This window comes from Cryphonectria parasitica (genome assembly GCF_011745365.1).
Source record: "Cryphonectria parasitica EP155 unplaced genomic scaffold M406scaffold_1, whole genome shotgun sequence".
NCBI classification, from domain to species: domain Eukaryota; kingdom Fungi; phylum Ascomycota; class Sordariomycetes; order Diaporthales; family Cryphonectriaceae; genus Cryphonectria; species Cryphonectria parasitica.
Genome location: NW_024468909.1, coordinates 739363 through 755183, shown reverse-complemented (window position 1 = coordinate 755183; position 15821 = coordinate 739363). Strand labels below are relative to the sequence as shown.

The 15821-nt window shown below is 53.9% G+C and overlaps 5 protein-coding genes across 5 annotated transcripts; 2 read left to right on the top strand and 3 right to left on the bottom strand.

Annotated features, from left to right (window-relative positions):
• Positions 1 to 54: 54 nt before the first annotated feature.
• On the bottom strand, positions 55 to 2163 carry M406DRAFT_244838 (uncharacterized protein; the record flags this gene model as incomplete). Its single annotated transcript, XM_040916284.1, has 6 exons — positions 55 to 289; positions 359 to 1042; positions 1102 to 1437; positions 1503 to 1521; positions 1702 to 1797; positions 1866 to 2163. Coding segments are annotated over 6 exons (1668 nt in total), but the record flags the coding sequence as incomplete, so codon positions are not given.
• Positions 2164 to 4999: 2836 nt separating this feature from the next.
• On the bottom strand, positions 5000 to 6856 carry M406DRAFT_325120 (MFS general substrate transporter; the record flags this gene model as incomplete). Its single annotated transcript, XM_040919946.1, has 3 exons — positions 5000 to 5263; positions 5358 to 6525; positions 6606 to 6856. 3 exons carry the CDS (start codon positions 6854 to 6856, stop codon positions 5000 to 5002), a joined length of 1683 nt encoding a protein of 560 aa, XP_040780586.1.
• A 1846-nt stretch (positions 6857 to 8702) lies between these two features.
• M406DRAFT_245220 (putative isomerase YbhE) lies at positions 8703 to 10106 on the top strand (the record flags this gene model as incomplete). Its single annotated transcript, XM_040916313.1, has 1 exon — positions 8703 to 10106. One exon carries the CDS (start codon positions 8703 to 8705, stop codon positions 10104 to 10106), a length of 1404 nt encoding a protein of 467 aa, XP_040780585.1.
• A 345-nt stretch (positions 10107 to 10451) lies between these two features.
• On the bottom strand, positions 10452 to 11969 carry M406DRAFT_284045 (uncharacterized protein; the record flags this gene model as incomplete). The annotated part of the gene is made up of 2 exons (XM_040918543.1): positions 11804 to 11969; positions 10452 to 11695 (listed from the first exon to the last, which is right to left on the bottom strand). Exons 1-2 carry the CDS (start codon positions 11862 to 11864, stop codon positions 10452 to 10454), a joined length of 1305 nt encoding a protein of 434 aa, XP_040780584.1. The 5' UTR covers positions 11865 to 11969.
• Positions 11970 to 13043: 1074 nt separating this feature from the next.
• Positions 13044 to 13829, top strand: M406DRAFT_221286 (uncharacterized protein; the record flags this gene model as incomplete). The annotated part of the gene is made up of 1 exon (XM_040915589.1): positions 13044 to 13829. A coding segment is annotated over one exon (786 nt), but the record flags the coding sequence as incomplete, so codon positions are not given.
• Positions 13830 to 15821: the final 1992 nt, after the last annotated feature.

The window sequence follows — 15821 nt, the reverse complement described above, 5'->3', positions numbered from 1 at the left end:
GAAAAAGTTGGCCATTGGATCATTGGATGAGTTACTTATCGTGCCCGTTGGTGTATTCGGGACAGAGGTCGGGTCTGGCCCTGCTGATGTTGTCGCAGGATTCCTGGTTACGATAACATGGTTAAAGGTTGTCAGGATGTAGACCAGCCGACCGGCTTGTGGGTCTGACTTGGCACAGTAATTCATGACTGTCATGGCCTTGTGGAACGTCTCGGCATAGGCGGAATTCTGGTGGAGGCAGGCGAATTCGCTGCTGAGGACTACTAGGGCAGCAGCGAAGAGGAAATGTCTGGAGCAAGAAAGTCAGCCATGCGTCGTAGTCGTCAGTAGCTCTTTGTGTGTGTTTGTGAAAACTCACATCACGAATGGGTCACGTTGTGGTAAATATTTGCCCTCAAAACCCATGTGTACGAGTGTGACAGTGTGGTAGGCAGCATTCACACAGGCTTCAGAGAATTTCTCCATCCTTGAGCCTGGGCGTATCGCTGCACGAGGGATGCCTCGCTTTTCCTGCTGCAGCCGGTTCATCAGGAAGAGAAAGAAGGGCCTCGTCAACAGAATAACCGCGTGACAGTACAACAGGTTGACGTGTAATATTGCCATGCCATGCTTCGGATCGATATCGGTGTTCATAGCTTGTCGCCAGTGAAGGTTCGGGCTGTACTTTTGCGGACCCCCCTTGCACTGTTCTGATATATCCTGTGCGAGCCTGGTTGATATCTTGCGGTGCGCGTAAATTTTCTTCAGGATGATCCCGATGACCTGGCAACTACGCACGGCTGCGTTCAGGCCACCAAAGGATGAAGAGTCGGTGTCGTTCGTTGCGAAATATTTGTCAGGAGTGACAAGAGCATCTGGAGAGCAGTCATCTTCCGAGATGGACGTCGGTCGACCGAGAGCTGCTGCCAGGAAGCGGTCGAGGACGTATAGGCTTCGCCAGACATTTCTCCGCTGCACACGATCCGGCACAGGGAAGATCACCATGGTTTCGAGTCTATGCAGGCCTAGGGCATACGCAGATCTCACAGCCATTCCTAACCCGCTTTGTCAGTATCAAGAGAGCAATCATGACTGACTGGGCTGAACGTCTTACCGTGATACGCATAGGCTGCATTCCGCTTCGTCTTTGCCAACATGTACACGGACATGAGCAATAACGCCTGGACAGACCAGAAGTCTGCATCCTCAAACCCCGTGGTAGGGTCTCCTAAGCACTTGGCATTTCTGAAGAAGAGCTCGGCACGGTCCGCCTGGCCTGCCTGAAGCTTCTGTACGACCTTCTCCTCGTCGCTGCCCGAGAGGGGCGTAGCAAGCAGGAGACCAATGGCAAAAACGAGGTTTAGCAGGCACAGAAAGGTCGGTTCCGCAGCGAGGGGGTCTTGGTAGCAAACATCAAGTTGTTTAGCGAAGACGGTCCGTTCGAAGACCTCCACTAGGCTGTTGGTCTGTCCGAAGTCAGCATCACTCAGTATACAACAACCAAAGTTGGCATGTACCACCACTTGTGGAAGGATGACGATACTAGATGCCAGAGTTGCTCTCTCGCCTTGAAAAAGGCACAAGAAACAATGTGCGAAAGCGAACTCACGTTTGTGAAGTATGATTTTACAAGGACATCCGCAGTCTTGCGGTCTGGGAGCAAGACGGGCGCCCTCGCATCCGGTGGGAGGGTGGTCGTCGCCTCCATGAGCCGGTGACGACTTGGATCCGTGGTAAATTGAGATGGGCCATCGACACTCTCCACTATCATACGGATGAACTGTAGGTATGACAGCGTCGCGGAATCACCAAGGTATACTGAACCTGTAGTCAGCAAAGTTCAAAGAGACTCTGGCAGGGGAGGAAGAGTCGCGCAGTTCACTCACGCAGCCTTCCAGTAGGATCCTGAAGCATCCTGGTCTCGGTATAGACTTCGGCGACCTCATCAGCAGCGCTCACGGTACTCTGCCTGGAGCGGGCGTCCGGATCTAACTCTCGGCCGGGCAGGGCAGGGAGAGCAGGTGCAAGTATAGGAGTCGGGAGGCGTGGCGGCCTAGCCGTCTCATTGGCATCCGAGGCGTGATGACGAGCTGGTTTTGGACGTGCTGGGTGACCTGATCCGTCTCCAGAGGCCTTCAACCTCTTGGCAACTGGCTCGGCAGTAGACTCAACAGCATCCGACATGGGTACCGGCTCGTGCTGAGGAGACGTATCTATGGCTGAAGTTTGTCTGGGACCGCCGCTGTGGCTCGGAGTGGAGCCGTTCTGTGCGACATATTCGCAGTTGAAGCCCCTCTTGGTACATGTGTTACAAGGCTGCAACCCATTGCACTACATTGGGCTCTGGTTGTTAGCCGCCAGGATCTTGACCCGCACCAGGAGTAAGATGAACAACAAAAGCAGCAGCAGCAACGACAACAACAACACAGGCTGAGAGAACATGGGGGCTATTCTCTCGACATCGCTGCCGGCCCCCATCCCGCCTCCTCCTTCTTTCTCAAAACCTTTGCCTACCCTCCTCATTGCATGTTGCCTAGCACTAGGTGATACATGTACAATGTAGAGAGAGAGTGTCTGTTCGGAAGAGACCCAAATGATACCTGACAGGGAGGAGAAGCAACATGATTGGACAGTAGATAGTGAGAAAGGAGATGGTGGTGTCGACATCTGGGACAGAGATGCTCTCACCTTCTGCTTCCGACGCTTACAGGACTCGCAGGCCTGCGCAGTACGAATTCTCTTGTCATCTGGGACTTTTGGCCGGGTCATTGTCTGGCAAGAGATACTCTCTCTCTCTCTCTCTCTCTGTGTGTGTGTGTGTATATGTGGGGGGAGGGGCCTAGACACAAGACGGAGACAAGAAAGGGTGCGGCAGTGGTCACAGTCACGGCAGGTCGCGGCCCGCCATGCGCGGGAGTAAGCCAAGCCAAGCACCTGTGCCGTGGGAGGTGTTGATTGATCGTATCGGAAGCGGACCCGATGAGGAGGGCGAGGTGGGCTGGGGTGAGGTGAGGCGACGGTGAGGTGGGCTGATGTCGACAGCAGTGAGTCTCAATCGGCCTTCAAGCTCCGGGGCGGATCACCCCCCAAGAGACGGAGACGGCGGACGATGACTGATCGGCTAAGTCCCCTTGCCTTGCCTACCCACTCCGTACGGGCCGAATACTTGAATAAGCAAGGTCGGCAAGCACGGAGGCCTGACTTTGAAAGAGCTTTCTGAGTTGGAAGACAGGATGTCGTGGCACAATGGAGCCGGGTGGATCACCAGATCTTGTCAACTTCCCAACTGTTGTCGACAAATGCCTGCAGCAAGCTTCATCCCCTTTTCAGCTAGGTAAGGGGAGGACAAGTGGTGTTTAGGTGGGGTTTGGAAGGGAGTGGAGGGCTCGGAATAAGCTCCAAGACAGAGAGGGACGGGTGAAGTAAGAGGTAGATAGATGAATGAGCTTCAGCTAGATGAACGATGAGATCCAAGACGCTGGAAAGAGAGACAGAGAGAGATAGAGATCATGTGTATGTCGGGAACAGCTGTGGTGTTTAGTGGCGATGGAGGCCAATGGCAAAGTATGGAACCAGCTTCAGCAGGCTGAAGTCATGCCTGGTAGTTCTTGGAAGGGAGGAGGGCAAACGGGATTGGCTTGTCAGGTGTGAGGCAGCTGGTCGGTATTGGCAAGCTTGGCGAAGATTAGCGGTTGATGAGGAGCGTTTTTGGAAAGAAGGGGGGGGCAATGTTTGTTGAACCGGGAGCTACGGTATGCAGGAGACTTCCCCGCCCCCCCCCCCCCCCAAAGAAATAAAAACAACCCCCCAAGAAAAATAGGCACAATGGAATTAGAGACAGTGGCCTGGTTACATCTACATAGTAGAGCCAAGATCGAGTTGCTGGGGTAGTCTTGTTGACAAGTCATGGACGGACATGGGGGTGTGAGGGAATGCTAGGGGTGTGAGGGGTGCACTGTAGGTACAATAGTACTTACTCTGATTCTACTCGACAGCAGCTGACAGGTACAAGATTCACTTGGTATGATGCGCTATGATGCTATGGTACTAAGGCCCTGTGTCACTGATGTAATATGTATATTTATGTATATTACACCTCTAGAAGGAGAGGCCTGGGGAGAGAAGGCGGTGTGTGCCCCGGGGGGGGCGGATTAGCAGCTATCCTAAGCATTTGGAAGTCACCCACCACCACCCATACCTGCCTGGACTAAGTACTTCTTAGTGCCTTCTGTACATCATATTTGACTTGAGCTGAAATGAGAGCAACAAACACATCATTTTTAGATTCTCAGCGAGGGCGATCCCTATCACTTTGTTTTGCATATGTAGAATTGATACCTCTATGATCCACTGTGGCCTGACAATGGCCTAATTATGACAGCAGGCATAGTCATCCATCTCAGATGGGATGAATAAACGTGGCTCTCGCATGGGCAGGGCAGGGATAGATGCTGTATAGATCATTTTATTGCTGTGGTTTATTTACTATTGTCGACATACCAGATGTAGTATACCGTGTTTCAATGGCAGGGACTATGTACTGCCGTACTAGAGTACTACATAATAAGTAGTGTGTAAAACACACGGTCCTGTAGCAGCATCGTCGTAAGTGGAAAGGTGCCCGGGGGGAGGGGGGGGGGGCAGCATGCCGGAATTGTGACCGCGGTTCCTCGCCCGTCGGATGACGCACCTATCTAGACTCCTGCAGGTGTGTGCCTCGGTTGTCACACAAGCCCCTACAAACATACCACCCTTTCAAAAAGATCCCTGGCCCTCCGTCTCGAGCGATGTCACTTAACTCCCTCCCCTCGTTGTAACACAAAGATGATCTGTCAGCTCGATATCTTGATGTTCATAGCAGGGGTCTGAACCGGCTGATACTGTACTGCAGTTGGAATGAATGGAGAGGGAGCGAGGGAGGCAGCGTCGCAGTTCAGGACAAGAATCATTGTGGGTGGGTATTGTTCCTATATTATGACCACTACAACCAATCTCAACTGACAATATACGCGGGTACCAACTAGTGCTGCTTGTTGTCAATGGGCCTCGGGTCGAACTGCCTTGCTGCAAAGTACCTGTATCGTCCTGCGCTCTTGTACCGCCAGACCTTGCCCTTCCAGATGAAGGCAAACGCAAAGAGCAACACGGCCAGCCCGATGGCGCCGATGGTGTTGAACACGTTGGAGATGCCCACCGCGCTGATCCACGGCGTCATGGCGAAGACGAAGACGGTGCTCAGCGTGTTTCGCGAGAAGGTGAGTGCCACCAGGGCGTCGCCAATGATCTGGTAACGTCAAGGGGTGTTTAGGTTAGCTTCATTGTCCCCTGCTGCTACTGCTGATGCTGCTGATGCTGCTGATGCTGCTGATGCTGCTTACCTCGTTGTACGCATCTGTCATGTATGTCAGGGCGATGGAGGAGATGGGCGCGGAGCCGAAGCTGCAGATACCCCAGGCCCATGCCACCGCAACCCACGATTGTCCACCCTGCAGGGCGTATCCGAACCAGAACGCCCCCGCGACCTGGAAGGGGATAAAGGGAACAAAGATCCAGAGGCGCATCTCGGGCTCGTAGATGCCGTCCTTCCTCTTGGCCAGTCGCAGGATGATCCAGTCGCTCAGGGGACCGCAGATGAGCGACCCGAGCGTGTTGCCGATAAAAGGGGCTAGGTTCATCAGGCCAATCTGGGTCGAGTTGAAGTCGTACGGCTCCTCGATCATGTACGTGCTCAGCGCTGCCGACATGACCGTCGACCATGCCAACAGCACCGCGTACACCAGGGACATGTATGCCACGCCGGGGATGGTCACCAGGATCTCAAAGGGCTGATATGCGTGCCGTGCGAAGAGCATAAAGGGCCCTGGGGTCGTTGTCGCCAGGCTCAGCATCCGAAAGTACGTCTTGCGGGGGATCGTTGGGTCAATCTCGATGGCTGTAGCCGACGTGGCGCTGTCCTGCGGCGACAGCACCGCCTGGGCCTGCTTCTCTGGATCGGATGACTGCGGCCTTTTCTTCTCCTCCACCACGTCATCGCCGTTGTTGGAACCGACGTTTGAGGCCGTCTCTACTGCCGCAGCCGGGACCGGCCTCCCCACGAGGGCCGCCTTGGACCAATCAAACTTGGACTCTTCGAACCCAAAGACGAATGCGATGAGGACGAGCCCAAAGAAAATGGTCATGTACCACCATACCCACCGCCAGCCCTGCGAGGTGGTAACGAAGCCGGCGGCGACGGGCGCCAGGGAGCTTCCAAAGTTGGACGCCCAGATGTATATGGAGTTCATCAGGCCTCGCTGGTGGACGAAGAAGACATCGGCAACTGTCATCTGGACCATGGTCTCGGCTAGCGACCCCACCCAGCACTGCAGGGCGTTGACACCCCACCAGTCGCCGGCGGTCTCTGTCCGTGCCGCCCAGATCATGATGGCCATCTGTGCGGCGCTGCTGAGGATGTAGATGGGCCGCAGTCCGTACTTCAGCGCAAAGGGGATCAGCATAAAGCTTCCGAGGGCGAGCGTCGCGCAGCCAATGGCGTATGTGTTGTTCCTAATGCGACCAGCTCAGCACCAAACCCCAAGCAAAGCTTGACGAGAAATCATGTTCAGCAGGAAGGGAGGAAGCCGTACATTAGCACGGCATCAAAGCCCAGCTCATCCTCCATCGGGCCCCAGGTCGGGGTGGTGGCATTGATCTGAGCGAAAGCCATGACGGCGTAGAACGTCGCCAGGCCAAAGTTCAGGTATTTCCTCCACTTCTGCCAGTTCAGCGGATCGTTCGGGTCGCTGGTCGGTCGGGGCTGCAGGATGATATCTGCAGCATTTTCTCCGTGGAGCCTCTCAAGTCGGACAGTTCCAGGAGGCCAGGCTGGATCGTCCATTGTGGTCGCTGCGGCTGCAGCAGCTGCCGCAGGCGGTATGGCTCCACTTCCTGCTCCCATGGTCACTGCGCAGTTGGTGGTGATGACAATCAATTCGGCCAGCACACGAAAGGAGAGGTGAGGCGAAGATGAGAGGTGCCTTTCTCTCTTCTTCCGGTCTTTCTCATGTACAGTTGAAAATCTTCGGGCAGCACTAATACTTAAGTCCTTCTCTACATTACCTGATCAGTTCCCCTTCCCCCTCATGGCTGCTGCACCAGCGCTATATGAGCTGCATGTGCGTTTCACCAATACTACACAGCTGGTCTGGTCCGGCCCGCTATCAGTTGCCACGAGGCAAGGCATAGATATGGTATCGCCCCATAATGTCAGCTATGAATGGAGTCCTGAACCGATAACACAACCACTTACACAGCAACTATGGTTCCATGACTGGTGTAAACTCCATAGTAATCCATTCACGGCCCAATTTGGGAAATTGGAGCGCCGAGAGTATAATCTTTGCCAAGAAGTTGTGGTTTTCTATTTTATTTTGTCTTTTCCATAACACACGCTGATCAATTAGAGTTATCTTTCTATCAGTAAGTACAATAGACACCCAGATTTTGAGTCGGCAAGGCAGTTGTGTGGAGAACACGCGTTTGTGGCACATCTTTTGGTTCCATCTGGCAAGTCCTCCTCTAGAAACCCACTCCCCACAGCCATTGCACAAAAAGGCGATTGATTACCATGATACATGGTAATTGATTGATGGGAACTGAGTGATTGGAATTCTTGCGGCTGCATAGGTATGTCCTATAGTACTATCGTACAACCGAGCCAAGCGAATGCAACTTGCTTACTATGGTATATACGCGAGACGATCAGTGCAACTCTGGCCAACCTAAGGAAAGGGGGGGTTTTTTTTTTCCTTTTGTTCGTGTCTAGCACTAATAGTATCAAGTAGATGTACCACAGTACTGCTGTATGCAAGTAACCATCGGATCAAGCACCTGCCGAGGATAACGATAACCCTCTCTGTATTAGCGCAACCTTCTTGATTTCCTTTACTCCTTCAAAAGTGGACTGCCCTCGGATGCCGTCTCTTTTCTCTTGCCAACAAATGGTCCAGTGAGGGGCTCACATGCCAGATAGGGGAGGAAAAAGAGCCCCTGAAGAAAAGAACGGTGTGCCTATTCTTCAGGGTGCCCTGTAAGGAGAAACTTTGTGGACCAAAATGTTGTCTTGCGGCTCCCGTATATTCTCCTATAAAACTGCGTTCCGTTCTCGTTTGTGACTTGGGATGTTAGCCGCAGCATCAGCAGACTTTGCGCAACAAGAGTTAACCTTGTGTCTCCGAAAAAGGAAAAAAAGGCCTTCCTGCTTCAAAAGAAGAATACCTCCGAATTAGTCCTAAGCTTGAACCGAGCAGGTGGCTCAAAGTGACATGTTTGGGCGCTACTGTACGCCTTGCCGTCTGCGCACTACTCCTCTTTCCTCTCCGGTGCCTCATCCGCGATGGGCCGTCCCTGTCGCGCGGATGTTCCGACTACGAGAGAAGAGAGGAAACGAGCCCAGTTTTTTAATTCAAAAGTACGATGACAAGTAACGTGTATATTACTCACACTTCTTCTTTCTTGTGCTCCTCGTACCTTAGCACCCTCCTCTCGTGACTCTTGATGAGGTGTGTCGTCTTATAAGGTCCTTGTCTTCGTTTTCCTCCTCCTTATTAAGAAATTCTTTCTATGTATCGTTGCTCCTCCGCCTGTGATTGTGGATGGTGTGTAAGTCAGCCTGGCGGTTCCGACATAGTCCTTTCTCCTCTTCTTCTTCTCCCTCTCCGGATATCTACTATTATCATTATACCATGAGCACGACGAACGCCCCCCTACCCAACGGCGGCGGCGACCAAGCCAATGGGTCTCCTTCCAATGTCTTCACCTTACTAGTCGGCACGTTCAGGTCCCCAGAAATATACACTCTCCAGTTCAGACCACCACCTCCCTCTTCTTCCTCTTCTTCCTCTTCTTCTTCCTCTCCAGCGTCTGGAAACCTCACCATTGCCCACATATCCAAAGCCTGGGGCGGTCACTCCTGGCTCGCCCTCTCCCCAGACCACACCCGCCTCTACACTACCAACTGGACCGATCCCCCTTCTGTAGGCGCCTACGCCGTCGACCTAGCCACAGGCAGCACCACGCCCCTCAACACGGCTCCCGTGGCCTCGCTGTCGGGCTACGTGACCGTCTCCCCTTCGGGGCGACACCTCCTCTCCGCCGGCGGGCCCAGTGGTGAGGTGTTTCGGCTGGAAGAGGACGAGGGTGAGGGCCAGGAAGAAGGAAGGAAAGAGAAAGGAAAAGGTGGGGGTCGTATTGGCCCCCTCGTACAGGCGTTGTCCTTCCGTCAGGCAGGCGGTGCCAACGACGGGGCACGAGAGGGCGTCGCGTACGGTGGATTTGGAGGTCTGCGGTGGGGGGCACACAGCGTTGATATCTCGCCGGACGGACGGGCAGTGTATGTCGCTGACATTGGTCACAACTGCGTCTGGACCTACCGGCTCGACACATTAGCAGATGAAGGGAAAGGAGAAGGGAGCACACTATTAACCCCTGAGGCAAAACACATCTCCCCCCGCCCCAACGACGGTCCCCGGCACGCCTGGCCACACCCCAACGGCCGCGTGCTGTACGTTGTCCAGGAGCACAGCGGCATGGTAGACGCGTTTCGCATCGGAGGAGGGGAGGCAGGGGAGGGAGAGGACGCAGCCTTAGCCCTGAAGCATCTAGGCGGGGAGACGATCATGTCGGCGGGCTGTAGTGCCGAGGACTTCTGGGCAGACGAAGTGCGCACGTCTAACCTGCCCCCCGCCACTAGCCTGCGCCTGGGTCGAAGTGAGGATGGTGGCGCTGCGGCGGCGGCGCCCAGGTGGCTGTATGCCAGCACGAGAGGTCTGCGACCTGAGACCAAGGGCTACGTGGCCGCCTACGAGCTGGACGCGGAGGGTATGATCCTTGGCCCCGCGCGGTGTATCTTCGAGACGAGGACGAGCGGAGGCCTGGCGAACGCGGTCGAGCCTGCGCCACGAGCTCTGTACGAGACGTTATCGAGGTCTGGAGGGGGGGAGGAGGAGGAGTACATCGCGCTGACGGATAGCGAGGAAGGATGGGTTACGATTTTGGGATGGAATGGAAAGGCTTTTCGAGAGGTGGCTGCTACAAGGCTTGGTGGGGATGGTGGGGTCGTTCAGGCTGCTACTGCCGTTTGGCTGTGATGGATGATAAGATGATTAATGGTTCAAATCTTGGTTGCTCATGTAGCGTGCGTGAGTGTAAGCGCTTCTGCATAGAAGAAGACATGGGAGGACGGTCAGGCAATTTGTCAACAAATTGTGAACTGCTTTTCTTTAGAATGTGATATGCCGCTTTTGTCCAACGCGCACGTGTCATATAACAACGTGTCGCCTTTGTAATCTTGAAAACAACAAGAAAGAAGAAGAAAAAACGGTGTGCTACATCCTTCACGAATGCTACCCCGCCATGTCTATAGTGTTGTGCTGTACTCGAGCCTAGATTACACAGTTTTATCCCCTTTTCCTACAGTCGAACCCAAAGTTGCCTCATAGGACTAACCTCCCCGGCTCGTTTTCCAACACCAGCTTGACCCTCTCGAGGAACGTCTTGGCCCTCTTCTCCTCCGCCTTGGGCACCTTGAGGCTGAACACATTCAGCCCCGTCGACAGACCAGATGGTCTGGTCGTTGGTGAAGCCACCGTCGTTGTCTTCTTCGCTGACCCACTGGAGAGGATATCAATAATATCCGGCCTGGTAGCCTTAACTGCCCTCTGCGAGAAGGAGGCTGGTGGCGGTAGGGCCGAGATCTGCGGTAGGTAGTGGCCCCTAGAGCCATGGGGTCCGGCCTGATCAAGCCCTAGCACCTGGTTGAACAGCTCGTCTGCGGATGGCTTGTAGTCGGCAGCCAGTGGCAACTCGTCGTTGGCCACCTCAGTAGCGCGGGCGATGAAGGTCGACAGGGGCATGAAGACCCCGAGTGTCTCCTGGACCTTCTTCTGCACCTCGATCACCGACGCCAGGGAGATGGGCAGGGCGACCTGCAGATCCTCGACGACCGGAACGGGGGCGGGGCTGGCGGCACCGGCAGGCTTTGCAGCTGCGGGCGCAGGTTTCTTCTCGGCGACTTTGACATTGCTCAGGTCCAGGTGCGCCAGCTTGTCGTATATCGCCTGCACATTGGCCGCCGAGTCGGACTTCGCCTTGCCCAGATAGACCAGGACATCACCCTTCAGCAGGCGGCCCTTGGGCCCGGTGGCCGGTATCTCGTCGGCCTTGGAGGCATCTAGACCGTTCTCGTGCAGTAGCTGGATGATTGACGGGTAGAGCGGGTATGTCTGCTTTTGGGCCTTCCCACCCTTGGCACCCGAGTGGGCAGTTGGGGCCACGTCGTCAGACCCCGAGGCTGTCCTCTCCTCCTGCGGCACGGATTCGGACTTGGTATCCTCCTCCTGCTCCTTCGGCGTCTCGGCGGCCTGCTTAGGCGCCTTGTCGGCCGGGACCTCGAGTGTGCTGAGGTCGTCGCCCTCCTCAGCGATGACGGCGATGCGGGTGCCGACCTGGATGCCCTTGGCGCCGTCGCCGGTGGTGATCTTGAACATGACGCCGTCGTCCTGGGCCTCGACGTCCATAGTAGCCTTATCGGTCTCGATCTCGAGGAGCACGTCGCCGGCGGAAAATCTGTCGCCCTCCTTAACGTGCCAAGCGGCGATGTTGCCCTCGGTCATGGTCGGAGAGAGGGCGGGCATAGTGAAATTCTGGGCGGCGAGGGAGGCAGTGGAGGTCCGGAAGCCTAATCAGTGAGAGAAGAAACTCTGTCAGCATGGCGCCTGGCTCTGGCTTCTCTAATCTCTCGTAGCAAACGAGTGAGAAAGAGGAAGAGAGGATGGCATCTACGAACCCCGAGTGTTTGGCCGTGCCAACCTCGCCGTCAGGCGGCATGCGGTCATGAGGGACGCCATGGTGAGGCAGGCAGTCACGTCAAGAAAGGCCACAGCACCTGACGAAGAGAAGGGAGGAGGGAGCAGTGAAGGTGGCGTGAAGGAGGAGGAGGAAGTGGTGGTGTTGAGACGGCGATGCGTAGGTGGGATAATTGGTGGGTTGCGATCGCGGGCGTTGAGAGAAATATTTGGACCTCCGTTGGGAACCGAATCGGTGGTTTCCGCTCTCACTGTGGCGCCAATTGATGAGCTTTTGGTCCGAGCAAGGATCAGCCAGCTATGGCAGGGTCAGCTTTTGCAGCTCAACGACAATGTACCATATACAATATTCTACAAGCCACGAAACCACTTTCAGGTCCAGAGAATTTGTAGCGACTACGTACTTAGTACTTTTCACTAGACAACGGGACAAGCACAACCTCAACACTGATGCGTTTCTGGCAACTTATTTTCACGGTCAAGTGAGCGTGGTATACCTTGTTATCCCTGGTGCCTCTCTATTTCTTCTTTCTCTTCTTGACAAGGAAATAGTATGGTACAGTACACTTTGCCCTACATAAAGTACATTGGTGAACATTCTTCAGCGCAGAACGGGGCTCTACTATGCACCATAGTAAATATGCGATCGACCAATGACCAGGATGCGACGATGCTAGGATAGCAAATCCCTGCATCCGCCTGCCGACATGTTTTCTGAGCTTTGGCAGGCATTATTTTCCCTTGCTTTCTTTCTTCATATGACTGCCGTTCTCTACCTTCATTAATTCCACTTCTGTCGGTCGAGGATTACCTCTTATATTATCCACTGAAGAGCATTGGACGGCTGACGAGAATTCCTCTTTCTCTCTGAGGCGAGTAGCCCTAAGGTCATTCATCTCCTCCTTTTGCGCAATAACTCTAACAAGACCTCTTTCTCAGGCATCGGACCACCACCACCACCACCACGACATCATGTCCGCCTTCTCGAGGGGCCTAGGCTTGGGCCTGAGCCACCGCATCTTCTCCTCCCTCCCTCAAACAGCCAGACACAGCTATGCGCCGCGACCACTAGCCACAAGGATAACACAAGCTATCCATCGCAGTCCGATAATACAAGCCGCTCGCAACCTCCAGACATCGGCCCGCCTCCACGCTGCGAAACGAGCGCCCCCGACCAAAAAGCCCACACCAGCACCGAAATCATCATTGAAACCACCATCACCTCCACGCAGACCAACACCTGCTGTTTCTATATCAGCCCCCTCGCCCACGGGTAGTCTGGCCATGGCGAACCGCCTCGCCGCCCGCGGCAAGCCCACCGTTCTTTACCAGTGCCCGTCTCACTTTTGGATCCACGTCTCCTCCCTGAGCGCCGCCGTCTTCTGTATCGCCTATGCCGTCTTCCATTACTGGAACAGCGTCGTCCACCCGCCCGAAGGTCTGGCCTGGTACGTTCCGCACCTCTTCGCTGTCATCTGCCTGACCATGGTTTCCGCCGGCTTCTGGTTCCTCTACAGCACCGCGTTCATTGTGAGGAGGATCACCGCCATCCCCAAGACCGCCGTGCCTGCCTCTTATCTCCGCGCTGGCCCCGGCAATACTATGACCCCTGCCCGCCAGGCCTTACTCGCCGCCCTTCAGGAGAGCCCCGTCGCTCTGGAGTGCGAGATGAGCATGCTCGTGCCTTTCCTGCCCACCAAGAAGGTCATCGCCGCCCCAAGTGAGGTGTGGCTGCCCTTCCGTTTCCAGGCAATGCCCCTTGCCTCTGCTGCCCCGGCGGAGGCTGCAACTCCCCAGGGCGGAGGCGGCGTCATGAGCATGATCACGAGGCCTTTCAAGGCTTTTGGGAGGGGCGTCAATGGTGCATTTCTGGGTCTGAGGAGGGGCTTATTGAGGGAGGGATTCGCCCCGATCAAGGTGAAAGGGACACGATATAAAGTCGACATTACGAGCGGGAACCTGTTCGATAAGGGAAGAGCTGTGGATGCTCTCCTCCCTTACCGCCCGGAGCAGTTCAAGGATACTCTGGCAGATCGTCTGCTCAAGTAGTAAGCCTCTCATATGGCGTGTTTTACTCAAGGTTGGGTACGGCTTGGAATAGTTCACAAAAAGAAGCATGTTGAATGTACAAGCACTTGTGTGTATCTGGTGCACTGGAGTGCATGTACACCCTCGCTTGTTAGTGACACCTGGTATGAGCTCTCGCAATCCTCTTCAGCAGCAGGCGCAGAGGTGCTGGCCACTGGTTTCCTTTCCGGTTCCACCAGTATCCGGCATGGATTTATGATGTTCCCCTTGTGTTGACCTCCCGTACGGACGGAATACACTAGAGGTATTTCGAGGCCAGTGCTTTCCAGTTCTCAAGTGTGTTTCATGTATCCAATCCCATTCCAATGGATGCATAGAGACGCTCAAAGACCATACAGATATTCTTCGATTAGAGGGCATCCTCCCCGAGGGACGGCACAATTCTATCGGGTTCGAATAATCATACCATCAAGCTCTGGACTAGCACTACAGCAGAACGTCTTAAGGACATATCAAGGGCATATTGGGGCTGCGCTCTCGGTTACCTCTGAACCTGTTTCGTGCGGACACAACTGGCAACGAGACTATACAGGTCAGGGATACTGGCTACACAAAGCAACGTACACGTGAAAACTCAATCAAACCAGTCAAGGTTATGTAGCCTTGTTCCCCCGATTACCTCTGGACTGGTGTCTATCTTACTCCAGATTTTAGGCCTACGTGTTTGGGTACGCATGGCGACCTGTTGGTTCTGGGACTCGCCTCCCGCTTAGTAGACCGTTTTTTGGAATCCAAATAATCCAAATGGCACTATGGTGGATTGAACTCAGCACCGGCGACTTGACTTCATTACAGGCCCATTCGCCGTTCCGCTTGATCTTTGTGTTCTCCGTGGTCTTTCCTTTCAATGTATTTAGCAGGGGCTAGTTGGATGAAATAGCTGTCTTGATTTTCTTTACAGTCCAGTAGGATTACCCGTGTTTAGTATGTGTGTTTGAATTAGCGAACAGACATTCTTCTTGGCTACTGGCAAGTCTGCCAGAGAGATATGCTCCAGTTGCCTTGCCAATATTTCATACATCTGGCTGCTTGACTTTTTGGGAGATTATGGGTTAAGGCTGCCTGCTTATACCTAATTTTATTGTTATAGAGAAAAGTAGAATCGTGACATTGTGTAGCATCTCTCACAAGCAGCTATCTACTTGCGAATCTCAACGGCGATACAAGGCGCTGACAATAACATATCAAGGCGTAGTAACGAGCACCGTTGTATCTCTCCTAATATCCGGATTTCGTTGTCAATGAGTGATTCCTGGGGAAGGAAACCTGCATATTCCCCCCTTATTTCCCTTTCATGGAAGGATAGAGTCAATTCTTGTTCTGTTCACCGTTGTGTTGATACAATATCACATCAAAACCGGGGGCACAGAGATGATGAGCGGACAACAAATTCCAGCACCACATGACGAACGAACTCGCTCCCCACCCCTTTCTTTGGGCCGGCATGTTGAATAAAGTAGGGCATCAATGGACATGGAACCGTGGTTGCGAGGGTCACACAATTAGAACATGTTCTTTTGCCAGCCGTAATGTCATTTTCTGAGCTCAGTAAAAGCCTTTTCACTTATAAAAATAAAATAAAAGATACCCCGACGACCATCTTCCAGGGCCGACAGGCTGACAGAAGTATGCATCAACTCGTCACTTTCCCATCTACTCGTCCAAGTAAACACTCCTGCTATATGAGAACACACAACCAAGTCCTCTTTTGTGGCTCCTCTTCCTCCCACCCATCTAGAATTCGCCGTACAGGACAAATCCAAATATGTCAAATAGAACACCACGCTGAGACTATGATCAAACTCGCGAATGTACCCACACGCGAAGACTCGGAAGAAGATAATAAGAAAGACGACCGGAAAAAAACATCCAAATAGAGTTTGCTTAATCAGACATGCCGCCATGCTAGCC